At 36.4% G+C, this 20,951-nt stretch overlaps 4 protein-coding genes across 5 annotated transcripts; 1 reads left to right on the top strand and 3 right to left on the bottom strand.

The window, feature by feature from the left end:
- Nucleotides 1-89: 89 nt before the first annotated feature.
- LOC145224308 (ubiquitin conjugation factor E4 B-like) lies at nt 90-3,705 on the bottom strand. The gene has a single exon (XM_080090774.1). The coding sequence runs from the start codon at nt 3,608-3,610 to the stop codon at nt 461-463; it is 3,150 nt and encodes a 1,049-aa protein (XP_079946900.1). The 5' UTR covers nt 3,611-3,705; the 3' UTR covers nt 90-460.
- A 1,165-nt stretch (nt 3,706-4,870) lies between these two features.
- Nucleotides 4,871-8,526, top strand: LOC145224312 (PDZ domain-containing protein GIPC1-like). The gene is made up of 9 exons (XM_080090779.1): nt 4,871-5,009; nt 5,557-5,718; nt 6,592-6,690; nt 6,767-6,863; nt 6,934-7,031; nt 7,091-7,262; nt 7,413-7,528; nt 7,645-7,726; nt 7,789-8,526. The coding sequence occupies exons 2-9, from the start codon at nt 5,590-5,592 to the stop codon at nt 7,935-7,937; spliced, it is 942 nt and encodes a 313-aa protein (XP_079946905.1). The 5' UTR covers nt 4,871-5,009; nt 5,557-5,589; the 3' UTR covers nt 7,938-8,526.
- A 129-nt stretch (nt 8,527-8,655) lies between these two features.
- Nucleotides 8,656-13,904, bottom strand: LOC145224310 (protein HGV2-like). Of its 2 annotated transcripts, none has more exons than XM_080090775.1 (14): nt 13,766-13,904; nt 13,574-13,687; nt 13,392-13,510; nt 13,143-13,211; nt 12,237-12,401; nt 11,863-11,904; nt 10,342-10,483; nt 10,144-10,273; nt 9,888-10,023; nt 9,684-9,802; nt 9,455-9,583; nt 9,302-9,391; nt 9,099-9,239; nt 8,656-8,966 (listed from the first exon to the last, which is right to left on the bottom strand). In XM_080090775.1, the coding sequence occupies exons 1-14, from the start codon at nt 13,825-13,827 to the stop codon at nt 8,889-8,891; spliced, it is 1,536 nt and encodes a 511-aa protein (XP_079946901.1). In that variant the 5' UTR covers nt 13,828-13,904; the 3' UTR covers nt 8,656-8,888. The 2 variants fall into 2 exon arrangements, with proteins under 2 accessions (XP_079946901.1, XP_079946902.1); XM_080090776.1 differs by having other exon boundaries at nt 9,305-9,391.
- A 1,419-nt stretch (nt 13,905-15,323) lies between these two features.
- On the bottom strand, nt 15,324-18,490 carry LOC145224139 (solute carrier family 2, facilitated glucose transporter member 5-like). Its single transcript, XM_080090573.1, has 5 exons — nt 18,321-18,490; nt 18,047-18,171; nt 16,912-17,606; nt 16,413-16,810; nt 15,324-16,334 (listed from the first exon to the last, which is right to left on the bottom strand). The coding sequence occupies exons 1-5, from the start codon at nt 18,459-18,461 to the stop codon at nt 16,179-16,181; spliced, it is 1,515 nt and encodes a 504-aa protein (XP_079946699.1). The 5' UTR covers nt 18,462-18,490; the 3' UTR covers nt 15,324-16,178.
- Between the last annotated feature and the right edge of the window lie 2,461 nt (nt 18,491-20,951).

The following is a 20,951-nucleotide window of genomic DNA, read 5'->3' as shown; positions in this document are numbered from 1 at the left end:
TTGACAATTGGCAATTTGGAAACTTGCAGCAGGCATTTTTTACAGAGTCTACATGACATTTTACTAGCGTTACAAACAAATTACAGTCCCTATAGATGGAAAAACAGCTGATTAAGTAAAGCATTTATTTAAAGTAAAAAACAACAACAAAACGAAACATTTTTGATGAACTATTGACTTTTATCACGCGGATGCAGAGCATGGGACATACATGTTATGTCATGTTTGCGCAACAAGTTTTGTAACAGCAACAAAAAGTCATGCAGTTATAAAGTATTTGATTGTGTGTACATTTAGTGCAAAGTCCAAAGTTTAGCGTCAATTTAGGATTAACCGTTTTTTAAATGCACAAATTGATGATCACATAAAACAAACAGTGAATGGTAGCAGCATTAACACACATCAATTTAGCTTACATACACCAAGCAAACATAATAAATAGCTTTGAGGTCAAATTAGTTTAGTTCCCAGGGTTTGAAATCTTGGACTCCTTTTCTTCAATCCAGTCAGTTATTTTTTGGCGTAACTCTGGCACTGGCTGAAGCATATCTTCTTTTAGTTCCTGGCGGTTAAATGGATCAGTAGATGAGTTTAACAGATGTCTCATAATTATATTGCGATCCATTATGTGACCGCTTGGTAAAAGTACTGGATCTCTCATCAGGGTGTCCATCAATGGGTCTTTAAATTGATCGGGAATATCTCCGTAGTCAACTTCAGCTTTATTAATCTTTAGAAATTGAGCTTGGGTTTGATTTGCAAAAGTCCGAAAGAGATCAATAGAAAAACTGCTCTTAATGGCAAGTTTCTCCATTCTTGCAATAGCAATGTCGAAAAGTTCTTTTTTATATGAACGTTGATCACTAGCCACATAGTTGATGAATTCAGGCCCATCAAGATGAAGATAAACATCAGTTAAGGTCTCCAACCACTTTTTTGGCTCAAACCCATATTTTTCTGGATTTCGAACCTTGAGGTCCTTGCATTTTGGGCCACAAAGTTGCTGCAAGTTAATATTTAGCATAGCAGCCAAACGGTCTCCAAGTTCAGGACGTAAAAATGGTGCTTGAATTAATTTAGTTAGGTAGTGAAGCATATCAAGAGTCTCATTTGTTAATGTGAGGTATGATTTACATTGTCTTTCATCTTGATGTAGTTGCCTTTCACGTGATGCCCTTTGTTCTTGTGACTGCTTGTTCCATGCTTCTTGGTCTTTCATTGCTTCCTGGGCTTCATGAATCTGTTTCAAAGAGTCCAAGCTTTCATCCAAAAGAAAAGTTGTATCATTAATCAGCATGTTCACAAAGCGCACAAATTCATGACCTGATCTGCTTTCTTCTATAATAGCATCCTGGTATTGAGGATTTTGCCATAAACTCTTGAAAATAATGGAAATGTGATATCTGATGCTGAACTTGTCATAAAACTCATTGCTGCTACCGGTTGTTTCAATGTCTGTGTAAAATTTCATCAATGAGGAAGCAAGATACTTGATTGCATATGGATGACTTTCCAGCATATCGTACATGTGCCTTGCCCGAGGCTGGATATTTGGGTTTAAAACAAATATGACTTCAACTAGTTTGGCAACCAGATAGGGGTTGTTGAAATAGTTTGGGGAACAAACAAAAACCACAAGAAATGTAGCAAGCTCATGGGAAAAATGGTCATCTATTGCCCCAGGTGCATATTGAATAACAAACAAAAGGTTTTCTGCAATATCTTCGACATAGAACTCAGGCAACATTGCAAACATTTCATTAACTTCATCAGCCAAAGGCAGAACATTTGGTTCCGGATAAACAAAACGCATCAAATATTGAATAAATGAAGTATAGTAGTTAATACACTGACTGAGCATGGTGTCATCAACTAAACCAATAGTGTAACATGTCTTTTCTCTCATTAAGACTGTCAGCTGTTGTTTGCATCTTTTAAGCATGGCTTTGTTTCGGCTTTCCACTGGTGTGTTCTTCCATTTGTCCTGGGTGCCTTGCACCTCTGATATAACAGAATGTAAATCATGAATTGCACGTAATTTTCTCAAAAAATTTCGAGCACAGGGCAACACTGAAAGATGGTGAGCATGCATGGTCAAAAAGAAGCATTCTGTAAGAAACTTTGGAGAGTCGTTTGCAGGGTGCTGTTGGGACAGCCATTGCTCAACATCATCTGAAGTGGCTTTAATTCGAGTCTCACTTGAAATTTGTACCCTTGAATTTGCACCGTGTATATACATTGGGTCTACTTTTGCAACCTGAACTTTGAGGGACAACTTTTGTAATATGCTTAAAACATTAATCATAAATCCTGGTTTGGCCAACAATTTTTGGTCAGCATGAAGTTGTGCCCACTTCTCATTTGCTTTTAAAACAGCAGAGAAGTACTGGATTGCAAAATCACGTGATTGAACATTTAGCAGCAAACTGTGAAAAACTTTAAACTGCTCATCTCTTGCTTTGGCCAACTGACCCTGCAGATTGGTTTGGTAAAATTTGACATTTTCTCCAGTAAGATTGTCATTGCTAAAATATTTGTTGCAAACCTTTTCATCATCTTCAACAAATACAGAGAGTGACAAAAATGGACCAAGGTAAGAAAGCCTTTGTATTTCTAAACCTGTAGCTTCCGAAAAAGTCACAGGCAAAAAATGTTTCAAGTTTACAATTAGTGTACAGATAGGCCTTTCTCTTGTGTTTCCTTTGCTTACCACATTACACAATTCAGACAAGGCCATAAGAGACAATAGGTAGTCATCTTCTGCAAGTGTAGCATTAATAGCATGTAAGCGAATTTCATTTAGTACATCCTCAAAAATTTGCTCCAAATCCTCTGTACTTTGGGCCTGGTGAATCAAATCTACTAAGAAGCCCACTGGCAGGGTTTGTTGGATTATTGCATTTGCTAAACTTGCCACAATAGACTTACAAGAATGAACAGTAAAATATCCTTTTATCAGGAGTATACAATTGTGCACACATTGTCTGCAAATTTCATCAGCAAAGCTGGGATTTCCATTTTTCTTTGCCAAAGCAGCTTGTTCATAGCATTTAAATAAATAGTCAAACGCTGCAATCCTTTCACTGGGTTCATTTTTTGTATCATTGGCATTGTCCGAAGATGGTGGTAATGCACTTAATAAATGCATCATTTGACAATTTATGGCATTTGCAATAGAACTTGACAAAGCTGCTGGTGTCTGAATGTCCTCAATAGAAATAGATTTAAACTTTGTTTGTGCAGTGCCTGAAAGTATTTTGTTGAGTAGGTCCAAACTAAGCTGTGCATTACCATTGTTAATGCTGACAGTGGCAGAATGCTGTTCAATTGACATTAGGTCTGAACCCGAGTCAGCTACCTCCATGTGCACATCACTGCTTTCTGAACCAGTGATTCTGATGGGAAGAGATGCACTTTCCATTTCAACACTGTCACCATTCTCATCTGATGGCCGTGCTATTTTTTGCTTTGGTGATAAGCATGACACTTGTGAACCATTAGATGAATCACTTGACAAGACGGACAAACTTGATCTCCCATCCCTTCCTTTAGACAAGCGAGCAAGGCGTTTCTGTCGAATCTCTTCTGGTGTTAATTCAGTTTCACTCATTGTGTTGTTTCAAAAACACAAAGCAGGAACTTTTAAGATAATCCAAAATTATTATTTTACTGCTGTAGAAATCAAAAAGTTTAGTGGGTAAAATTTTTATTGTTGAGTCTTTGGGAAAAATTATACAATTTTTATCTATTGTTATCTGTCTTGTATTGTTGTTATAGTCGCTATTTCAAGCACAACTATAGTCAACTAAACACGACTAATTTAAAACAAAACTATACAAAGACTATTATCAAACAAGATAATGAGCAAACAACACTAAATGTCACCAACTGGTAATTAAAATAAAAAGTGCAAACACAAGGTTGGACTTAGCACAAGGTCAATGTTATCTTGTGATGTCTTGCATGACTCGGTCTACATCGCTACGCTACGAACAACTACGCATATTTATCTAATTGGCCTTTACTTAACAAACGTTTTTTAATCCGTAACCATTACCCAAAACAAACCGATTTCTTACTAAATCTAGCTAAAATGATTTTCTTTAACTCCTTTGTTCTTGTTTAAGGTATACTGACCTACCCATCGTGTTGCGAGGTGACGCAGCAAACTGATCAATGGAATGAGGACTGAGGGGGATATACCGTTTTCGGATTGTTAACGATTCCACATTATGTCTAGTTGTCTACAGGTTAAAGTAAACGGACAATATTTACGTAGTTTATTGTTTTGATTGGTCCAATTTTAGTTTTAGATTTGCGTTGTAAGTTATAAACTCGCATTTCAACGTCATTTAAAATTGTTTCGTTTCTTTTTTTCAGATTTGATTTTGGATAAATTTTGTAAGTTTTTTCCTGAATCCAGAAAATACCTAGTTTTTTTGTTTTTAAGAGACGAACGCAGAAACCACTGCTTTATCAACAAAGTCTGTACTAGTGGTGATATCTATGACAAAATTGGATAAACCATTTGTGGGCGTAAGAGAGTTAGTTTTATATTGCAATTTTTCTTTTTTTAAAGCATTACTTATCTATGTTCATCGCCGCAACAAGCGTTTTGGGTACCTGAACCTGAACTGGTCTCAGGCCAGTCCGCTTATGATTCTCGCTGTGATAAAAAAGTCCGACTTTAGACAACAGGTCCAAGTTATAACAAATTGGATTAGAAAAGAAGTAGTATACTTTGTGCCTTCCTTCACGAAAATACTAATAAGTTTGTGGTGATAAAATCTTCTGTTTTGTTCTGAATTAATACAAATCCGATCTTTTAAAATTTTGTGTGTTGTAACCCCTGACATTAATTTTGCACAGTTACAACTGGAACTGTGGATGCACTTAATAAGTTAAAATCATAGGTAACAAAAAGGAACATTAGTATATCCTATAGGACATTGCTAAGTTTTTGAAACATATTGCACATTATTGTTGGACATCTTTACTATAGCATTGGTGTAAGTGAGTTTCAGATAATCTTAGTGTACTTTAACATAAATCTAACTAAAGGCAGAAAACATTTATTTCAAGCTAACAGATTTTAACATGGAAATGTAATGTTTCCAAACATGTGGTATATAATATGAGTTTCTGGAATAGATATACATTTGGGAATCTAACCAGCACTTCATATGAATTTTACAAATGATGTTTAGACAAACAAAACAATTACACAGCCAAGTATTATATAATGCATTTAATGCAACTATTTTATTTCTAAAAAATGGCCCTGTAGTAATAACTGCCAGCATAGTCATAGCTCACAGGGTAATAACGCTTCAAAGTTTTCCAAAACATTTTAAAACAACAACAAAATTTTTTTTCGCCTTAATTTATTTAACAAACTGTAAAACATTTAAACATTGGCACAATCTTGTACTTTAACTATTCCCACTTACAAACCTCTAAGGTGCTTTCAATGTTGCTTATCTACTTAACTTCATATTGGATGCATGTTTAAAAAATTCTGATATTTTGTAAATATAATTGTATCTTACTGCTTAGGTTCCAATAACCTGAACAAAAAATACATAGTAAATGATGCCATTTAGTAATCCATTTCGAAGAAAGAAAGCAAATCCAGTAAAAGAACCTGCACCAAGTTATGAAAATACCAATGGAAATGAACCGGAATCAGTAAAACCACAGCTTGTTTTTCATGCACAGGTATTGTTGTTGGTTCTACATTTGTAAAAAGAAGACACACTGTTTCAATCAGTTTTTTTCTGTCTAACATGAGCTTGTTTCACATATTTTTTGAAGAAAGAGGTAGATAGGTTATTGAAAGCTGTCTGACCCTTCTTCCGTTAACCCATCAGTACACCCACTTACCTGCAAAACAATAAATCTCAAAAAAGCTGCACTTGCTTAAGTATATGACCCACAAGTTTTATATTTTGCTGATTCATGTATATATAGCAATATATTTTAAGGCATTTTGAAACTTTGAGTTGAATTCTTCTAACCATTTTCACGAGCTCCTTGTCAACACGATTTAAGTATAGTGGATTGAATACAGTCATGTTTGTTTTCCTGTTGCCCAAAACAGGACATATCAATTTTTCATGATCTGTATTACCATTTGGGTTTATGTGAGGAGTTTTAACATAGACTTTGGACAAAAATAGCCCGGGCAAAGCTAGAAATTAAATTTAAACAGATCAGTAGTACAGTATTTTTTGGGGTAATGAAGTTTCAAGTTTGGGTTGATATTATCTACTTATTTGTCCTTCGAAATGAAAGCAATCACTCTCTATATATTAAAACTGTTACCTATATACATGTACACATGTGTGGGGACCAATTTGTTGAATGTTGTTAAGTACTGGATAAAGATAGGTATAAAAATGAATATAGGTGACAAATGTATAATACATATAGATATAAATACATGCATATCACATGTAAGTATGGTGAATGGTTTCAGTGGCAAATGTGGTAAATCATTAACAAATTCTGGCACTGTATATAAAAGCTCCCTTTCTATTTATTATTTTTTTAAACTATATATTATTTTTTAAATTTGTGCTCAAATAATAGCTTGCTCATGGAAGTCCCACTGCAAGGATTGAAGGATTTAGCAACATTCGTGAACTGTACAGCAGAATCGCAAAGGCGTTCAACATTCCAGTTTCAGAAGTAAGGTTTATTAATAACACCAGGATAACAACATTATGCTAATGAGTCAATGCACATAAGCCCATTGTTGTTTCAGATAATCTTTTGCACTTTAAATACACATAAATGTGAAATGGACAGACTGTTGGGTGGCCAGATTGGACTGGAAGACTTTATTTTTGCCCACATAAAAGGTATTCTTTGAAAAAATAGTCTAAAATAAATGTTAATTTTGTACCCATGAACCCCATAATATTGTTTCAGGACAAGTGAAAAACATTTCATTGACAAAATCAGAAGCAGCTCTTGGACTAACTATAACAGACAATGGAGCAGGATATCCATTTCTTAAGCGTATAAAAGTACATTCTTTATTTCCCTGGTACTAATTTGCATACCTAAATCAATGGTTCTATTTTAGCCAAATTCTGTGGCAGACCAGTGTAAAACTTTATGTGTTGGGGACCATGTTCAATCAATTTGTGGACAATCGACAGTTGGAAGTCGACACTTCCAAGTCGCAAAGCAACTGAAAGAAATTCCTCTTAACACTACTTTTGAGATGGTGCTTGTGGAGCCACAAAAGGCATTTGGTCAGTGCACAAATAAAGTATATCAGTTTTAAATCCAATCCAATGTATTATTTAACCAATATGTTTACCCTGGTTTTGGTAAATGATTGTCTGTCGCAGTTTAAATCCCACATGATGTAATATCATTAAATTATTTACATATTTGATTAGATATGATTTCACAACGGGGAGCAGCCAAGGCACCACCTGTTTCTTCAAGTAATATTGGCACTGGGAAATCAACTTTGAGACTAAGATCCAAGGGACCAGCAACTATTGAAGCTTTGGTACTTATGCTTTGATTTCCTCGGCGAAAACTTAGTTACCCATAATTTTTGTACTTTTTTGTAATATATATTACACCAGTGCTTCAAAAACAACCTAAAATATGTGTTTCTCACAGCCAACGGAAAAAGAAGGGAAAGCAGTTGGGAAAATTGATGACCTCCTTGATAGTTTTTTGGGAATCAGAGATATGGAACTTTGTAAGTAGAAACATCAGTTTGCCTAGTAATTGCATCTGACATTTTTTTTTTGTCACACACAGCAAGCACCATTTGGGAATGTGGAAAAGAACAGAAGAACCCCGATGATTTTCTGACTGCCCTGAATGACCAACTTGGCGATTTCGCTTTTCCTCAGGAGTTCATATTTGATGTGTGGGGGGTTGTGTTGGATACACGTCAAACATATTAACTGCATGAGTGGTAAAAGTAATCACTGACCAAACTGCGCTGTGGCACATTATTGTGCATTAATTTATCCCTAAATCAACTGAACAAATGTATCACTGTGCTTTGATCCAACATTCCAGATTGCAATGTGCTTACTTCATTGTGATCAAAGTATATATTTTTGTAGTGCTTGCAATTCATCATGTTGGTTGTAATTATTTTAATTGCTGTTGAGAAGCTTTAATTGAGTGTTTGGTGCCATTTATTCTATTGTTCATTTGCAATTTTTCGTGGTGTAATGTTTATACCATTGAGTGTAGTTTTTACCCTGCTTCTGCAATGCATGCTGTTTTAGGTGAACAACCAAAATCCGAATTTTATGTTGCAATTGCTTCAGATTGTTTTGATTTTATTAGAGTTTTAACTTTTTGCTATCCAATCTTTGCTGTGCTGTCACATTTGTTTATATTTTTGGACAGTGGTAACAGCTTCTATTGTCATGTTGCATGTGAATAGATTAGCTTGTTGCAACTGTGTATGAATAACGATTCGAAATTAATGATGGATATTTGTAGCTCAAAAGTGTTTAAATAAACAAACATCTAAGCAAATTTGTCTAGTGATGATAAGCAGACAGTTTCAACACTGTTAAAAGCCCTTTTTTATCGAGAAAGCTTAACCTGCTGGGAACCACCAAACTAGGTCATGCATGCAATTGGTGGTCAAGTTCAAATATATGCTTAGAACAGAAATATGTATTTTACAGCTACTTCACACATGTGACTGATACTTTCCTGCATGGTTCAAAATAAAATAACAGCCCTTTCCATTGCCTCTAAAAAACAACCGCACATGATTTTGTGTGTAAGGCAGTCATTTTAGTCATGATCGTGTAGAAAAAATAATACAAAACAAGAACTTTTCACACAGGAACAAAAACAGTCAAAAACAATTCAACCAAAAATGTACAGGTTTAGTTTTCCATTGCAATGCCATTGCTGTTTGCTTCTTTCTTTAGGTCTTCTTTTAATTCTGCAGCTGATTTGGCCACCTAAAACATTAAAGTTTTAAGGTCATTATGTAAAAGAAAATTGACAAACTTTGGTGGAATTCTTACTTCACTGAAAAACTCAATTATGGAACTGACTGTGATACTAAAATGTTTTGATAAAATTTTACCCACTTTTGGTGCATCCCCATTGCATGCATCAGCCCCATTGGTTCCATTTGTATGTGTGCCATTTGTTTCTGTGTCTCGCTTAATCTTTTTGGAAGGGCTTGTAGTTTCACCTTCGCTGGATGGCTCATTTTCTGGGGCAGCCCGCTAAAACAACAATCAGTTATCACAAGGTATGTCTGCAAGCACCACACAGGGAAACATCGCACCACCTTTCGTCGAACCAAATGGCTGATGTCACTTGCAGCCTGTCCACCAGGTGGCGTTGCTACACTGTCAGAAGCTTTTCGAATAGGAATCTGAACCATGAAGAAATGTAACCGAAAATCCTAATCAAAAACCAATTATATCTTATGACTCACCACAGCACAAACTTTGTCAGCAGGTGAAGCTCCAAATCCAGTTGATGTTTCACCAAGAGCAGATGGTTGTCGAAATGGAGAACCAGCCATTCTTCCCTCTTGTTTCTTCATTAACATTACATCCTCTATCTGCCATCGAGTTGGTCAGTTTTTTTTTTACCAGAGTACAAGATGTGTGCAAGGACTTAAATGTGACCAAAAAAATTAAAATTATGCAATACAAAAGTACCTTGGAGTTAATGTCTGGAATCAATTGGTTGATTTCTCCAACTTCCGCACATTCCTGGATGGTTTCTTCACTTTTCTCTTTCTTTCGATCATTTTCATCAATTTGCTCATTCAGAAAGTCTATGCATGTGAAAATGTGTGTAACTGTCTAAATTTTACATGCTAAAATACAGACACAATTAAAACATTTTTTAGTGTGTTTTACCAATTCTGGTTTCCAAAACACCAAGAGCTGCATTGTAATGCTCAAGTGCATTGTCATAACGTTGATGGAAGCTGTATGCCAGTCCTAAGCTGTAATGGGTTTCAGCCAACCGACGATCATGTTTATCCAGCAACTCCTAAAAGAAATATTTTGTAAAAGCTTGTTTTCGTGGTGTATATTTAGTGCCAAAAAAACAAAATCTGGTTTGGCTTTCTATCACAGTGATATACAACAGTTCAACTAAAAATCAACATACCTTGTGCAAAACAAGACATTCAAGAAAGTCACCAATAGCTTGGGAATAGTTTTCAATTTCCAACCCAAGTTCACCCAGTTTTAGATGACATTGTGCAACATGTAAGCTGTTTTCTTTACTCTTGGGTTTCCTAAAGAGAAAAGTTTTTCGAATAAAGAAGTGTAGGGCCTGATTGACATGAAAATGTTATTGGCCTACTTCTGGTAAAGAACTTTGGCCAACTCCAACATTTCCCAGGCTAGTTGCATGTTAGGAATGTCTTCTGGGTCTTCATCCTCAGCCTTTGTGCTGGGTTGATCTTTTTCTGGCTCACTCGGTCCTGCATCATCTTCTTTTTTTTCTGTAATAACCAAAAAAAACATTTAACTAGAAAGGTGGCTTTCTTATATACTTCCATTTTATATATTCCATACAATATTTACCAATTTACGATACACATCATTTGATCTACACATATGATTGTTTTTGCAAGCAAAAACTAATGGGTCCCCACACACGCGTTTGTGTGGATTTACGGTAAACAAACGTCCTGGTTATTTTTAGATTCTTAAGAAAAAAACTTAACCAACATTAGCAATAACCCAACTTTAAAAGTTTTATCCGTATTCTTTTTGCATCATTATTGTCATATTATAATTACAAAAAACAGTAAATAAGAACGGGAAAAATACTTTTTAATTTAATCTCATGCTTTGACCTTGATATTGTCGTTCAAGGTCAGTTTTTAAACACAATTTTCCACAACTGAAAATGTGCTTGATAAATTAATAAAACGACATAGCATAGCTGCGCAAAAACAGCTGATTTCTAATTGCCGACGTGACTGTCTCGTAAAACGTCCGCCTGGACGTCAAGCTGCGTACTGCTGCTGCCTTCACCCGCCCTAATCGTAAACAAGTGAATTACTCCCTTGAGAGTTGAGACTTCTATCTGACTTGACAGTGTACACATATTATGGGCTGTAAAAGTAACTATTTGGCCGATTAAGGCAAAATTTTAAATACTGAACGAATAACCTACTACAAACAATTGTTTAACATTTCAGCACATTAGGGCTTGTATTTTTGGCCTAAAACTTATTATTTGGGGATTTAAGGGGTAAAATAAGTGAATCCAATAAAAAGTTACAAAATTCTTTAGAATACCTTACATTGCACCAACCAACAAAGCATGAAACTCTCAGATTATGTACTTTAGTCAGTACAGCCATTTTATTTTTTTTCGTTTTGGGGGGCTGTGGGTGAACCGCTGGGTCGTTTGGGGTCAAACTTCAGGAGGATCAAATTTGGATTAATAACTAACATCTGTCCAAATTTGAATAAGTTTAAAGCACTCTTTCTTGACCAAACGCATTTAACAAACCAGCGTTAGACAGAAATGAATATTTGGGGGTTTAAGGGGTGAATCGAAAAAAATATACAAAATTCTTTGAAATACCTTATATTGCACTAAACAACAAAGCACATCACTCAGAGATGCTGTACTTTAATAAGTATAGCCGTTTTTAAAAAAATATGTTTTGGGGGCCTGTTGGAACCACTGGGTTATTCGGGGTCAAACTTCAGGAGGATCAAATTTGGATTAATAACTAACATCTGTCCAAATTTGAATAAATTTGAAGCACTCTTTCTTGACCAAACGCGTCTCACAAACCAGCAGTAGACAGAAAAAAGAAAAAAAAATACGGACAAAAACAATGTGTCCCCTTCAAACTTTTACCTGATTCAGTCTTCTCTTCAGAAACCGTTTCCAAAGGTTTTTCTGAAACATACAATCTTAAAAACAGCTGTTTGGCAAAAGCAAAAGATTAAAATGCAACAACCGTGCTATTGAAGCTGCGCTAGTAAAGATGAAGATATTTTGCAAAACAATATTTCTACACAATTTATGTGCATTTCAAACACAAAAACCACTTTGTGAGCATAACACACACACAGTGTAAACACAAGGAAACCACTTTCAAGTGACATATGATTGATGTTGGGCCAGAAGTGATGCCCAGCAATTTTAAACACCATGCTGTGAGAAAAGGAGAATTTGTATGTAATGCAGAAATAACTTTTGGCAAGTTTTGAGAAAAAAGTGCAGGAAACCTTCAGTTTCCATTTTTTCTTCTTTTTCATTTTTTTCTTCTGGTTTCTTCTCTGCATCATTTTTTACATCTTCAGCACCACTTTCATCTTGGGTGTCATCCCCTTCCTCAGTCTCAGTTGCCATGGCTGCCTCCACTTCTTGCCTTAGCTGCTCTCTTTCATTTGCTTATTACATTAAAATAGTTTGTTAAGTTTTAAACTTTGCTTAAAGCTGAGCACCTTCCAACCAAAAACACATGTACAATCATACATAACTTGAAAGTTGTTACCAAGTTTAAAATCCTAACTTATATGTGTCTCCAATGCCAGTTTTGATGCAACACAAATATTTTAGCAGCAGACAGTTCACACTATTTAGTTAGGTGAAGAGCCTTGTAGGTTGATACACTGTAGATTGTCTGAAACTATGTTATCTTGTAATTGCTCTATGCCTTTTATGGCCTTTAGCAATAAATAGCCAGCTTATCATTTTAGTAGTACAAACCGGGCTCCTCTAAAATACGCAATCTACGCAATCTACGCAATCTACGCAATCTGTACGCAATCTGTACGCAATCTGCTTATAAAACGTATGCAACCTTTAAAAAATGTTGACGGTTAGGGCTTTTAGGGTCTGGGTGAGGGTTTATAATAAAATTAACACTATAATTTAGTTTTAGATGTCCAGTTTGGGCTTAATATTCTCATATGTGTTGAGAGTGGTACTAAACACTGTATGGTACCGCATGTTAACACTTGTAGAGAAAATTAGACCTGAAACGCATCTGAAATTAAATTATAAAGTTAATTGTATCACAAACCGTCACCCTGACCCTAATAGCACTAACCGTCAACATCTTAGTTAGTTTTTGTCAGTAGATTGCGTAGATTGCGTAGATTGCAGATTTTAGAGTGGCCCGTACAAACCAGGCAGTTTCTTAGTTTTCTCAAATTGTGCCTCCTCTGTTTCAGAGTCAGAGTCTTCAGTTTCAGGCACTAAAAAAAACAAGCAGCACTTTTCATTACCAAACACAGTACAGAAGTGAATCAAAATTTAAGATACAAAAGCTATAAAAAGTAAGGGACAGACAGTTCAGGCTATTAACCATTGACAAACTAAATTCCTTTGATTTCGATTTTTAACTTGGTAACACACACCAGTGTCTGTTAACCAACCTCCTTTCAATGCATTTCCAAGGACTCCATTTTCAACCCTAGCCAGTTCCAACAAAGCTCTTCCGTAAAGGTAAAACACTTCCGCACATTCGTGAGAAGTTTCTCCAAATCTTTCCGATCTAAAGTTTCAAACAACTGGTAAACAAATGTTAAGATGGTTGGTAATTAAATGTATCTCTTACTGCAGAGAGCAGGCTGCTTGAAAACAAGCTACAGCTTCTGGAAAGTCTCCACACAAAAGATTCTTTTTGCCATTGGCAATGTTTAAATTATATTCCGCTTCAAGCTCTTCATTACTGAATAAAATGGTTTACAGCAGTGTTAAATTAGAAAACCCCTCCTATATAGGTATGTTTTGAATTATTGATAATCACCTTGTTTCTTGGTTTTCTGGTTTTGTTTCAACTGAAGTAGCAACAGCAGAATCAACAACCATTTTGTATGCAATAAAGTAACAAGTATAAACAGCAAAAACTAAACTAAACCTTGAGTATTAAGGAACGTACTTTAAACAATTTACATTTTTTACCCTTTTATTAGTTTTATCACCACTGTGTAATACCCCTGATAAAGTAATTAGCTTACAATAAATTAGCACAACGGTAGAGAATAATTCCAATCGTTGCTACTCCTAACTTTTTTCACACTCTAATATGGGACCACGCCAGAATGCTTTTTACCGACACATTGATGCCACACAGTTGAAAAAGGGAATAAAACATCGAAACGTTACCAGAGTAATTAACAAAACGACACAAGCACATTTCTTTCGGGGCAAAAATTTGACTTGATTACTCGATGCACAAGGAACTGGCGCGAAACTTTCTGGTTGAGTAAATTTGGAGCTGATCTGTGACGTCTTTCGTCTTGAATTATTTTTTTACACCAACCGTTTTATTTGATTGTAAGCTGCGGTTTTCGAGCCTATACAAAGCGATAATTTACAAGAAAACACATATTTCACGAGAAAAAAATAATTACTATCAGGTAGCGATTGTTAGAATTACAAAAAAGAATTACAGATTTAAATTGTGTTTTGTGCTCGAAAGTGCTGTAAGCCCCACACTCAATTTTAGTATTTTGAATAGGCGACTGGACATCATAACGCTGGCTTTAGGGTGCTCTTTGTGTGCGATAATAAATGTCGTTTCATGAATTCCATTTATGCTTTGCAATTGAGTTCTTGTTGAAACTACTTACGGGAGAAATGGTTTCAAAAAGTTTGGAAATCGGTGTGAAAACTGATTAAGGGTACAGAATCCAATTACGACGCAAATGATGTGCCCTAACTTGACAAGCAAAACGACTATTGCTTTCAATAGCCTAGATCAGGGGTGGACAACCTACGGCCCGCGGGCCGCATCCGGCCCGCGAGCAACTTTTGAGCGGCCCGCGACACGTGTTTTATTTTGATCGACCGGGAGGAATGTATGTGTAAAATCCCATTTTTGTACCAAAGAGTTGTTACATTAAATGTTGATAGTTATTAGTTTATTACTAACAATAGGCATTGTTACGTACAGAGACCAAATCATTGCGTATTTGACTTTACCTAGCACTGCTATGTTATTGCATGACCATCAATGCGGCCCGCCTCCACACTATATCACTACTTTTTGGCCCGCGGATGCGAAAAGGTTGCCCGCCTTTGGCCTAGATGTTGGGAAAGCAACTACCAGCAGTACATTTATTCAGGGTGTCGAACCGGAACTGAACCCGAACCCGCGAACCGGTTTGAGCGGTTAATTTCATTAAACCCGAACCGAACCCGAACCCGAACCGCTATTTACGATTTTCTGAAAACCCGAACCGGAGTTGAACCCTATATTTTGTTTGGCGTTGGACCTGAACCGGAACCGAACCATTAAAAATGCAGTCTGTTTTATATTTTATGATATTTTGTTCAAAACAGCGCACTGAAGAATACGCGAGATAACACATATAAGGCGTGTCAAAATAACAGCAGACGGGCAAAAGTATTTTGGCGTTTGATAAGGCCAGGTGGATGATGGGTAGAATTAAATTGAAACGAGTAAAAATTTGAACCGGTTTAAAAACCGCAAACCGGTTCGGACCGGATAATTTGCCCAAACCGGAACAAAACCCGAACCCGAAAATATACATTTTTAAAAACCGGACCTGAACCCGAACCCTTGAAAACAGAACCAAGTGAACCCGAACCGAACCTGAACCCATATGACAAGCGGTTCGACTCCCTGCATTTATTGGCGTATTATGACGTCATTACGGTTTAAAAACTCTGTCAAACGAGACGCAAAAACAAATGTTTGGGAGTCTTTATATCCATCCGTCGTTAGTTGGTAGCTTTATTTCCATTTTTCGTCAGTAAAACTAGGTTAGTTGTGCAAAAATCAGAATGGTTAGCACAATTTCGTCAAAGTCCCAAACCATAACAATTGTATAACGATTATCCACTTTTTAAAGGACAACCATTTTAAAGTCACTCTATATTCCGCTAGTCAAGGTCAGTAGGTGACCCCAAAGTGTTGGCACGCAAAAGATAGCATGCAAATTGACACGCAAAAGATAATATGTTGTGGTAAAGAGATACGTTGACACAAAACAGGTTAAACTGACAGTGCAAGTTTTTGATTGGTAGGACTTACTATAATATTGAAGAGATACAACACACTTTTCAATGCACAAAATGTGTAATATCAGAAGTAAATAAATAAGACATTTACCAACATAGAAAGATAGAATATACCAAGACCAATAAAAACAAACGTGGAAAACTACGAGTTCTCGCAATGCCAATGAAAAATTTCATGCGACTGTCTCTACATGAACATTTGGATAAAATAAAACATTATTTGTGTCAGCAGTTTTCTTGTAAAAATGATTTCCCTTCTCAAAGTACTCCTGGATTTCAGAAGCGGTTTTTTGGAATGTTTCTGGTATGAAGAACACGACGAATACTATCTGCGCAAGATATAGCACAAATGGTTGATTTTAAAGTCGTATAATTGTACATAAAAAAGTAATTGACTTTTGACCTACCTCAAAAATAACCAAAACAAAGAAGGGTAAATATGCATAACCGCCCCAAGCGTCGATTGAGTAAGGCACAATAAATGCAATGGCAGCACCAGACACCCAAAACACTGCACCACTGAGCCATAATGCATTTGGTCGGACAATTTGACTGGTAACCTCCGATGGCAAAGAAGCGAGAGTTAACAATGGACCAATAGCAATTCCGACGATAAGAATGACCATGGCCGCAATTCCAACATATGACATGCTGGAAATAAATCTGCTTGTTATTGACGATATAATGAGCAAAAAGATTCCAACTGAGGACACAGATAATCCAGATATCAACATCTTTCGACCACCAAATCTTCCAAGAAGAGGAGTTGCAATAATTGTTATGACCGACATCAACACCAGAATTCCTACAAATGAATTAGTTTAATTTTCAATTGAAGCTAGACTGGACATTTTGTTTCTGGATTTTTATGCGACATTAAGCACTATTTTATCTACGGTAACGTACCTATTGTGTAGAAAGTTAAGTGTTCCGGGTTTGTGCCTGTCTCTTCGAGTAACACGTTGGTGTATTGTAACACCACCTGTTCTCCAGCAGCCTGAAAGGAAAACTGGAGAAAAACGGCAGCCACTAGTTGCCTTCGATATTTTCCTATCGACAATATTTGCTTGATTGAAGCTTTTTCGACATGCAAATCAATGTCGACTTCTGTTTTAAGGCATTCATGTTCTTCAGCTATGACATCGTCAGAAGCACTTCGTAAACTCTTGAGCAGTTTCAGAGACAATTGGTTATAATTTGGGCTTGATGCCAGTGCTTCTGTCTTTATCAGCCACGTCAAAGTGTTGGGAATCCGAGGAAGACATAGCAGGTATAACAGAGATATGAACCCCGGTAAACCCAGCACTATCGGCCACGTACTTGGTCCACCCAAGACTGAAGGATGTCCTAAACCGTTTCCCACTGCTCCACTTATCAGTAGTAACCATCCTACAGAGCTTTGATAAAAAGCCAATGTTTTTCTACTGCATATTTCAGCGACGTAGAGAGGACCAACGTTGAATCCGACGCCTCTTGCAAGTCCGTTAATAAAACGACCCAAGATCAAGATTTCATAGGACTTAGAAAAGTAAGCGACAATCGACATAAGAATCGCAGAAACTAGGGACGCCACGTGGACAATAGTCATCACTCCTCTTCGACTAAAAAAGAAAGATAATCACGTAATGTAAAATGACGATTTACTCATAAAGCTTTTTGATACGACCGTTTTAGGTGATTGGTTTTGTGTAATTGACCTGACCCATTTCACAAGATTGGGCAAAAAGGAACAACCATTACACAAAGAATTTGCTGCTTCTGTAACCTCCAATCGGGACAGAATAAGGCTTGCTCTATAGTTACACGAAATTTGGCAATTCTTATCACAGTATACGGCGAAAAGTATAACCTACTTTAACACTTTCAATTCTCTCATGTGTAAAATTAAAAAAAAAACATAAAAACATTGCCTAATCAAGCACATCTTACCGCGAACTTGACAATAGTAAAGAACTGTTGCAAAAAGAATAAACTCGGGGTCTGTAGCAGTTGGTGCATTTTATTTCATGCATGTATTAATAATAGTTATGTGTGAATTTACCTGAATTTATTTATCCAAAACCTGACTGAGATTGCTCCAATCGCCGAACCAGCGATCAGGAAAGATTGACCCATAGTAATAATTAATGACATAAACTCTTCTGTTGCTGAAGTGTTGAATCTGATCTGTAAAACAAAAAACAAACTTAATTGCTAAGTATACCCTCTGAAGCATTTTATCTACCACCTGTTTTTTAAAGAATGTTTTCGTAATATTAACACTTTTATTAAATTGGGTTTAGTCTAGTTCTTATTAGTCATTGTATTTGACTTACCAGAAAAGACTGGTTGACGAAATCGCGTATTACCGGTGCCGTCGGGTTTAATGCGGTAAGACTCAATCCCATCGGAACCCACACCGATATTTGAGTGAGAATAATCAAACACACACAATAAATCGAATTCCCACGAATCATTGTCGAATTCCGTGTTTCCTCAACCCTCTCCACAACTAGATCACGACTTACCACAAATATTCGTGGGGCTTGGAGAGTTATAAGCCCAAAGCCGGATGGGAAGAAAAAAAAGGCAACTTAGCAGGTTTATCCTGTCGGATACGCATCAGTTGAAACACAAAGCAAAATGGTTTTAGTCTTCTATTAACAACAGACTTGTTGCAGTTTCAGTCCATCATGGGATGTTGATTCTAAACAGCGGCTCGTTATTACACTTATTGCTGAGGTGGGAAACTTTTTTGCATGTGTTGGGCAAATGAAGTAGTGATGTTGCTTAGCGGGCGCAACAATTCGTATGCAATAACGTCACAGTCAAAGAATGGTTAACTCAACATTAAAAAATACGTATTTTTTTGTTTCGGAATAAACAATTTGCGACCCCGCCGGAAATTCGTTTTGTTCATGTTTTCCTCACGCGCCCATCCCCAAAATATGTCATAAACCCCACATTTCCGGTTAAAACAATGGTTACGTTGGAGTGTTTGGTAATTTAAAATTTTAACTAAAGTGAGACAGAACGTTTTTTCTTTTTAGGTCTCCTATTGCTATTTTTGATGGCGATCATCATCATAACGAATCGGTGGTGGCGGAGAGTTTTTGACGTGTTTTATTTTTTCGAATAATCTAAAACGAACAAACATTTTTAGGTTGGCTTTAATCATTTGAATTAAGGTTTTAACGGGTCAATTTGTAGGATTTAAAAGGTACATATTTTGATAGCAGCTCCCTGACGTAACCTGTTAAACGATGACAAGCACGTTTATGGGCGATCTCTTAAATCAGCAATAAAAGATTTCTTTGAATTTTTTAAAGGTGAAGTAAAGGTAGGGGTTTGTATTTTTTGTGATAGTAATGCAATTTGTCAAACTTCGGTATTATATTAGGCCCGTTTCCTGGGCCTGAATATTTAGGAGGCGGAAGTATGACCACAATACACAATTCTTGACATAACATTCATCACAAATCACGATTTGTTCAGATGTAGTCTAGTAGTTGCGAATCGCCCAAACGTCACTGTGTAACATGACATAATGTGGGATAGTTTTCACTTCATGCATTTTCCTCACGACCGCAGGAAACGCATTTTTGTAATCGGTTTCTAAAATTAAACAAACGCAAATTTGGTGGGGAGGTGCTTCAACTATTATGGACATTTTGCCTGATGTCACAATAGTTTTAGCTTCGTAATTTCAGGCAGTGGAAATGTTACATAATACCTGCTACCTCATCGTCACATAGTCATGTTTTGTGCAAATACATACATAGTGTACTGGTTTCCAAATGCCAAAGCGCTAGAATTTGCATGTTTGGGGCGGATGCAGAAATTTTTCCCAGGGGTGCGATTTTGATTCACGCACACTTCAATGACCGGGAAGGGAAATAGATTGTTACTCTACGAAATCAAATTTGGGGATTTCATGTTCAATCTATGAAATAGTATTCCTATGCAGTAGTGGGTTCTTTAAAGCACGATCCATGGGCGGTTAGCAGCCTATTAAGTCCTTTTGTCAGGTCCCCCGAGTCTCCTTTGATTTTATACGTCAATCTAGGAATGTTTTTTGTCAAAACCGTACAAAACAACAAGTAAACTTATTGCCTACATATGTAGAGTTTTTGTGGCATCTACAGAACAACGTGCTCGAATCTGGTCGAGGAAAAAATCAAACATTTGCAAACAGTTAATTGCAAAACAACAACAAACATTTTCCACACAGTTTAATTTAAAAAAAAACATTTTGCAAACAGTTTAATTGTAAAAGAACGCAATTTCAGATTGTTTTGTTAATGAAAATTTGAACTTTTACGTTTTTTATGGTGGTTAATCACTTGACAGCAAATCTTTGGGAACGATTTATTTGATGATTTACAAGTTGTTTTTAAAAAAATATTTGTCTGACAGTTGAAAAAAGCTTTTTAGGAACCACGACTTCATAGTTGGGAGAAAAAGCGTCTTAATCTTCTTACTATTGTGACTACAAGTTGTGGGTAAAACTCTTAAACAAAATTCTGGAGAATGGAGTTGTTAGAACCGCAGACTGGTCATTTTTCCATTTGGCGTCGTTGATTTGTTACTGGAACCTTTTGTTGATTTGTTGATCTGCACAGGGCAACATATTTCAAGAACGTGACAAACAATTTTACTCAAGCATCGCCGTCAACAACTCAAGTAGACGGTCTTCTAATATGTGAATTGTGCATTTTAGGGTTCACCACAACCACCATGCACAGTCGGTACATGAGTATAGTGAATAACAAAAGTGTTGACCAAAAACAGTTGCAAGAAAGCAACCCAAGCTATCTGTGATTCATCAACTCCATGGAAAATTGTAACTCTCGTTCGCACTTTAGGCGCCTAATCTGTAAGATCCTTACGTTTGTTTTCAAAGCGAAAAAGGTTTGACTGAAGCCAATGTAGCAAGTCAAAGCAATGACATAAGAGTAAAAATATGA

The sequence above is a fragment of the Phallusia mammillata genome, chromosome 4 (assembly GCF_965637545.1).
Source record: "Phallusia mammillata chromosome 4, kaPhaMamm4.hap1.1, whole genome shotgun sequence".
In the NCBI taxonomy this organism is placed as follows: domain Eukaryota; kingdom Metazoa; phylum Chordata; class Ascidiacea; order Phlebobranchia; family Ascidiidae; genus Phallusia; species Phallusia mammillata.
The sequence above is the reverse complement of the archived record's forward strand: the minus strand, read 5'-3'. Positions and strand labels throughout refer to the sequence as shown.

Bases quoted from the DNA above. Each gene is read 5' to 3' on its own strand.
- LOC145224308 (XM_080090774.1), bottom strand. From the start codon at position 3,610: ATGAGTGAAACTGAATTAACACCAGAAGAGATTCGACAGAAACGCCTT.
- LOC145224312 (XM_080090779.1), top strand. From the start codon at position 5,590: ATGATGCCATTTAGTAATCCATTTCGAAGAAAGAAAGCAAATCCAGTA. The intron at 7,032-7,090 runs GTACATTCTTTA...GTTCTATTTTAG, and splicing joins CATTTCTTAAGCGTATAAAA to CCAAATTCTGTGGCAGACCA. The intron at 7,263-7,412 runs GTCAGTGCACAA...ATATTTGATTAG, and splicing joins GGAGCCACAAAAGGCATTTG to ATATGATTTCACAACGGGGA.
- LOC145224310 (XM_080090775.1), bottom strand. From the start codon at position 13,827: ATGGTTGTTGATTCTGCTGTTGCTACTTCAGTTGAAACAAAACCAGAA. The intron at 9,584-9,683 runs GTACTTTTGTAT...ACTCGATGGCAG, and splicing joins TTCCAGACATTAACTCCAAG to ATAGAGGATGTAATGTTAAT. The intron at 9,392-9,454 runs GTGAGTCATAAG...TTCATGGTTCAG, and splicing joins CTGACAAAGTTTGTGCTGTG to ATTCCTATTCGAAAAGCTTC.
- LOC145224139 (XM_080090573.1), bottom strand. From the start codon at position 18,461: ATGATTCGTGGGAATTCGATTTATTGTGTGTGTTTGATTATTCTCACT. The intron at 17,607-18,046 runs GTAAATTCACAC...TTTCTTTTTTAG, and splicing joins TTTTGGATAAATAAATTCAG to TCGAAGAGGAGTGATGACTA. The intron at 16,811-16,911 runs GTACGTTACCGT...ATTCATTTGTAG, and splicing joins CTTAACTTTCTACACAATAG to GAATTCTGGTGTTGATGTCG.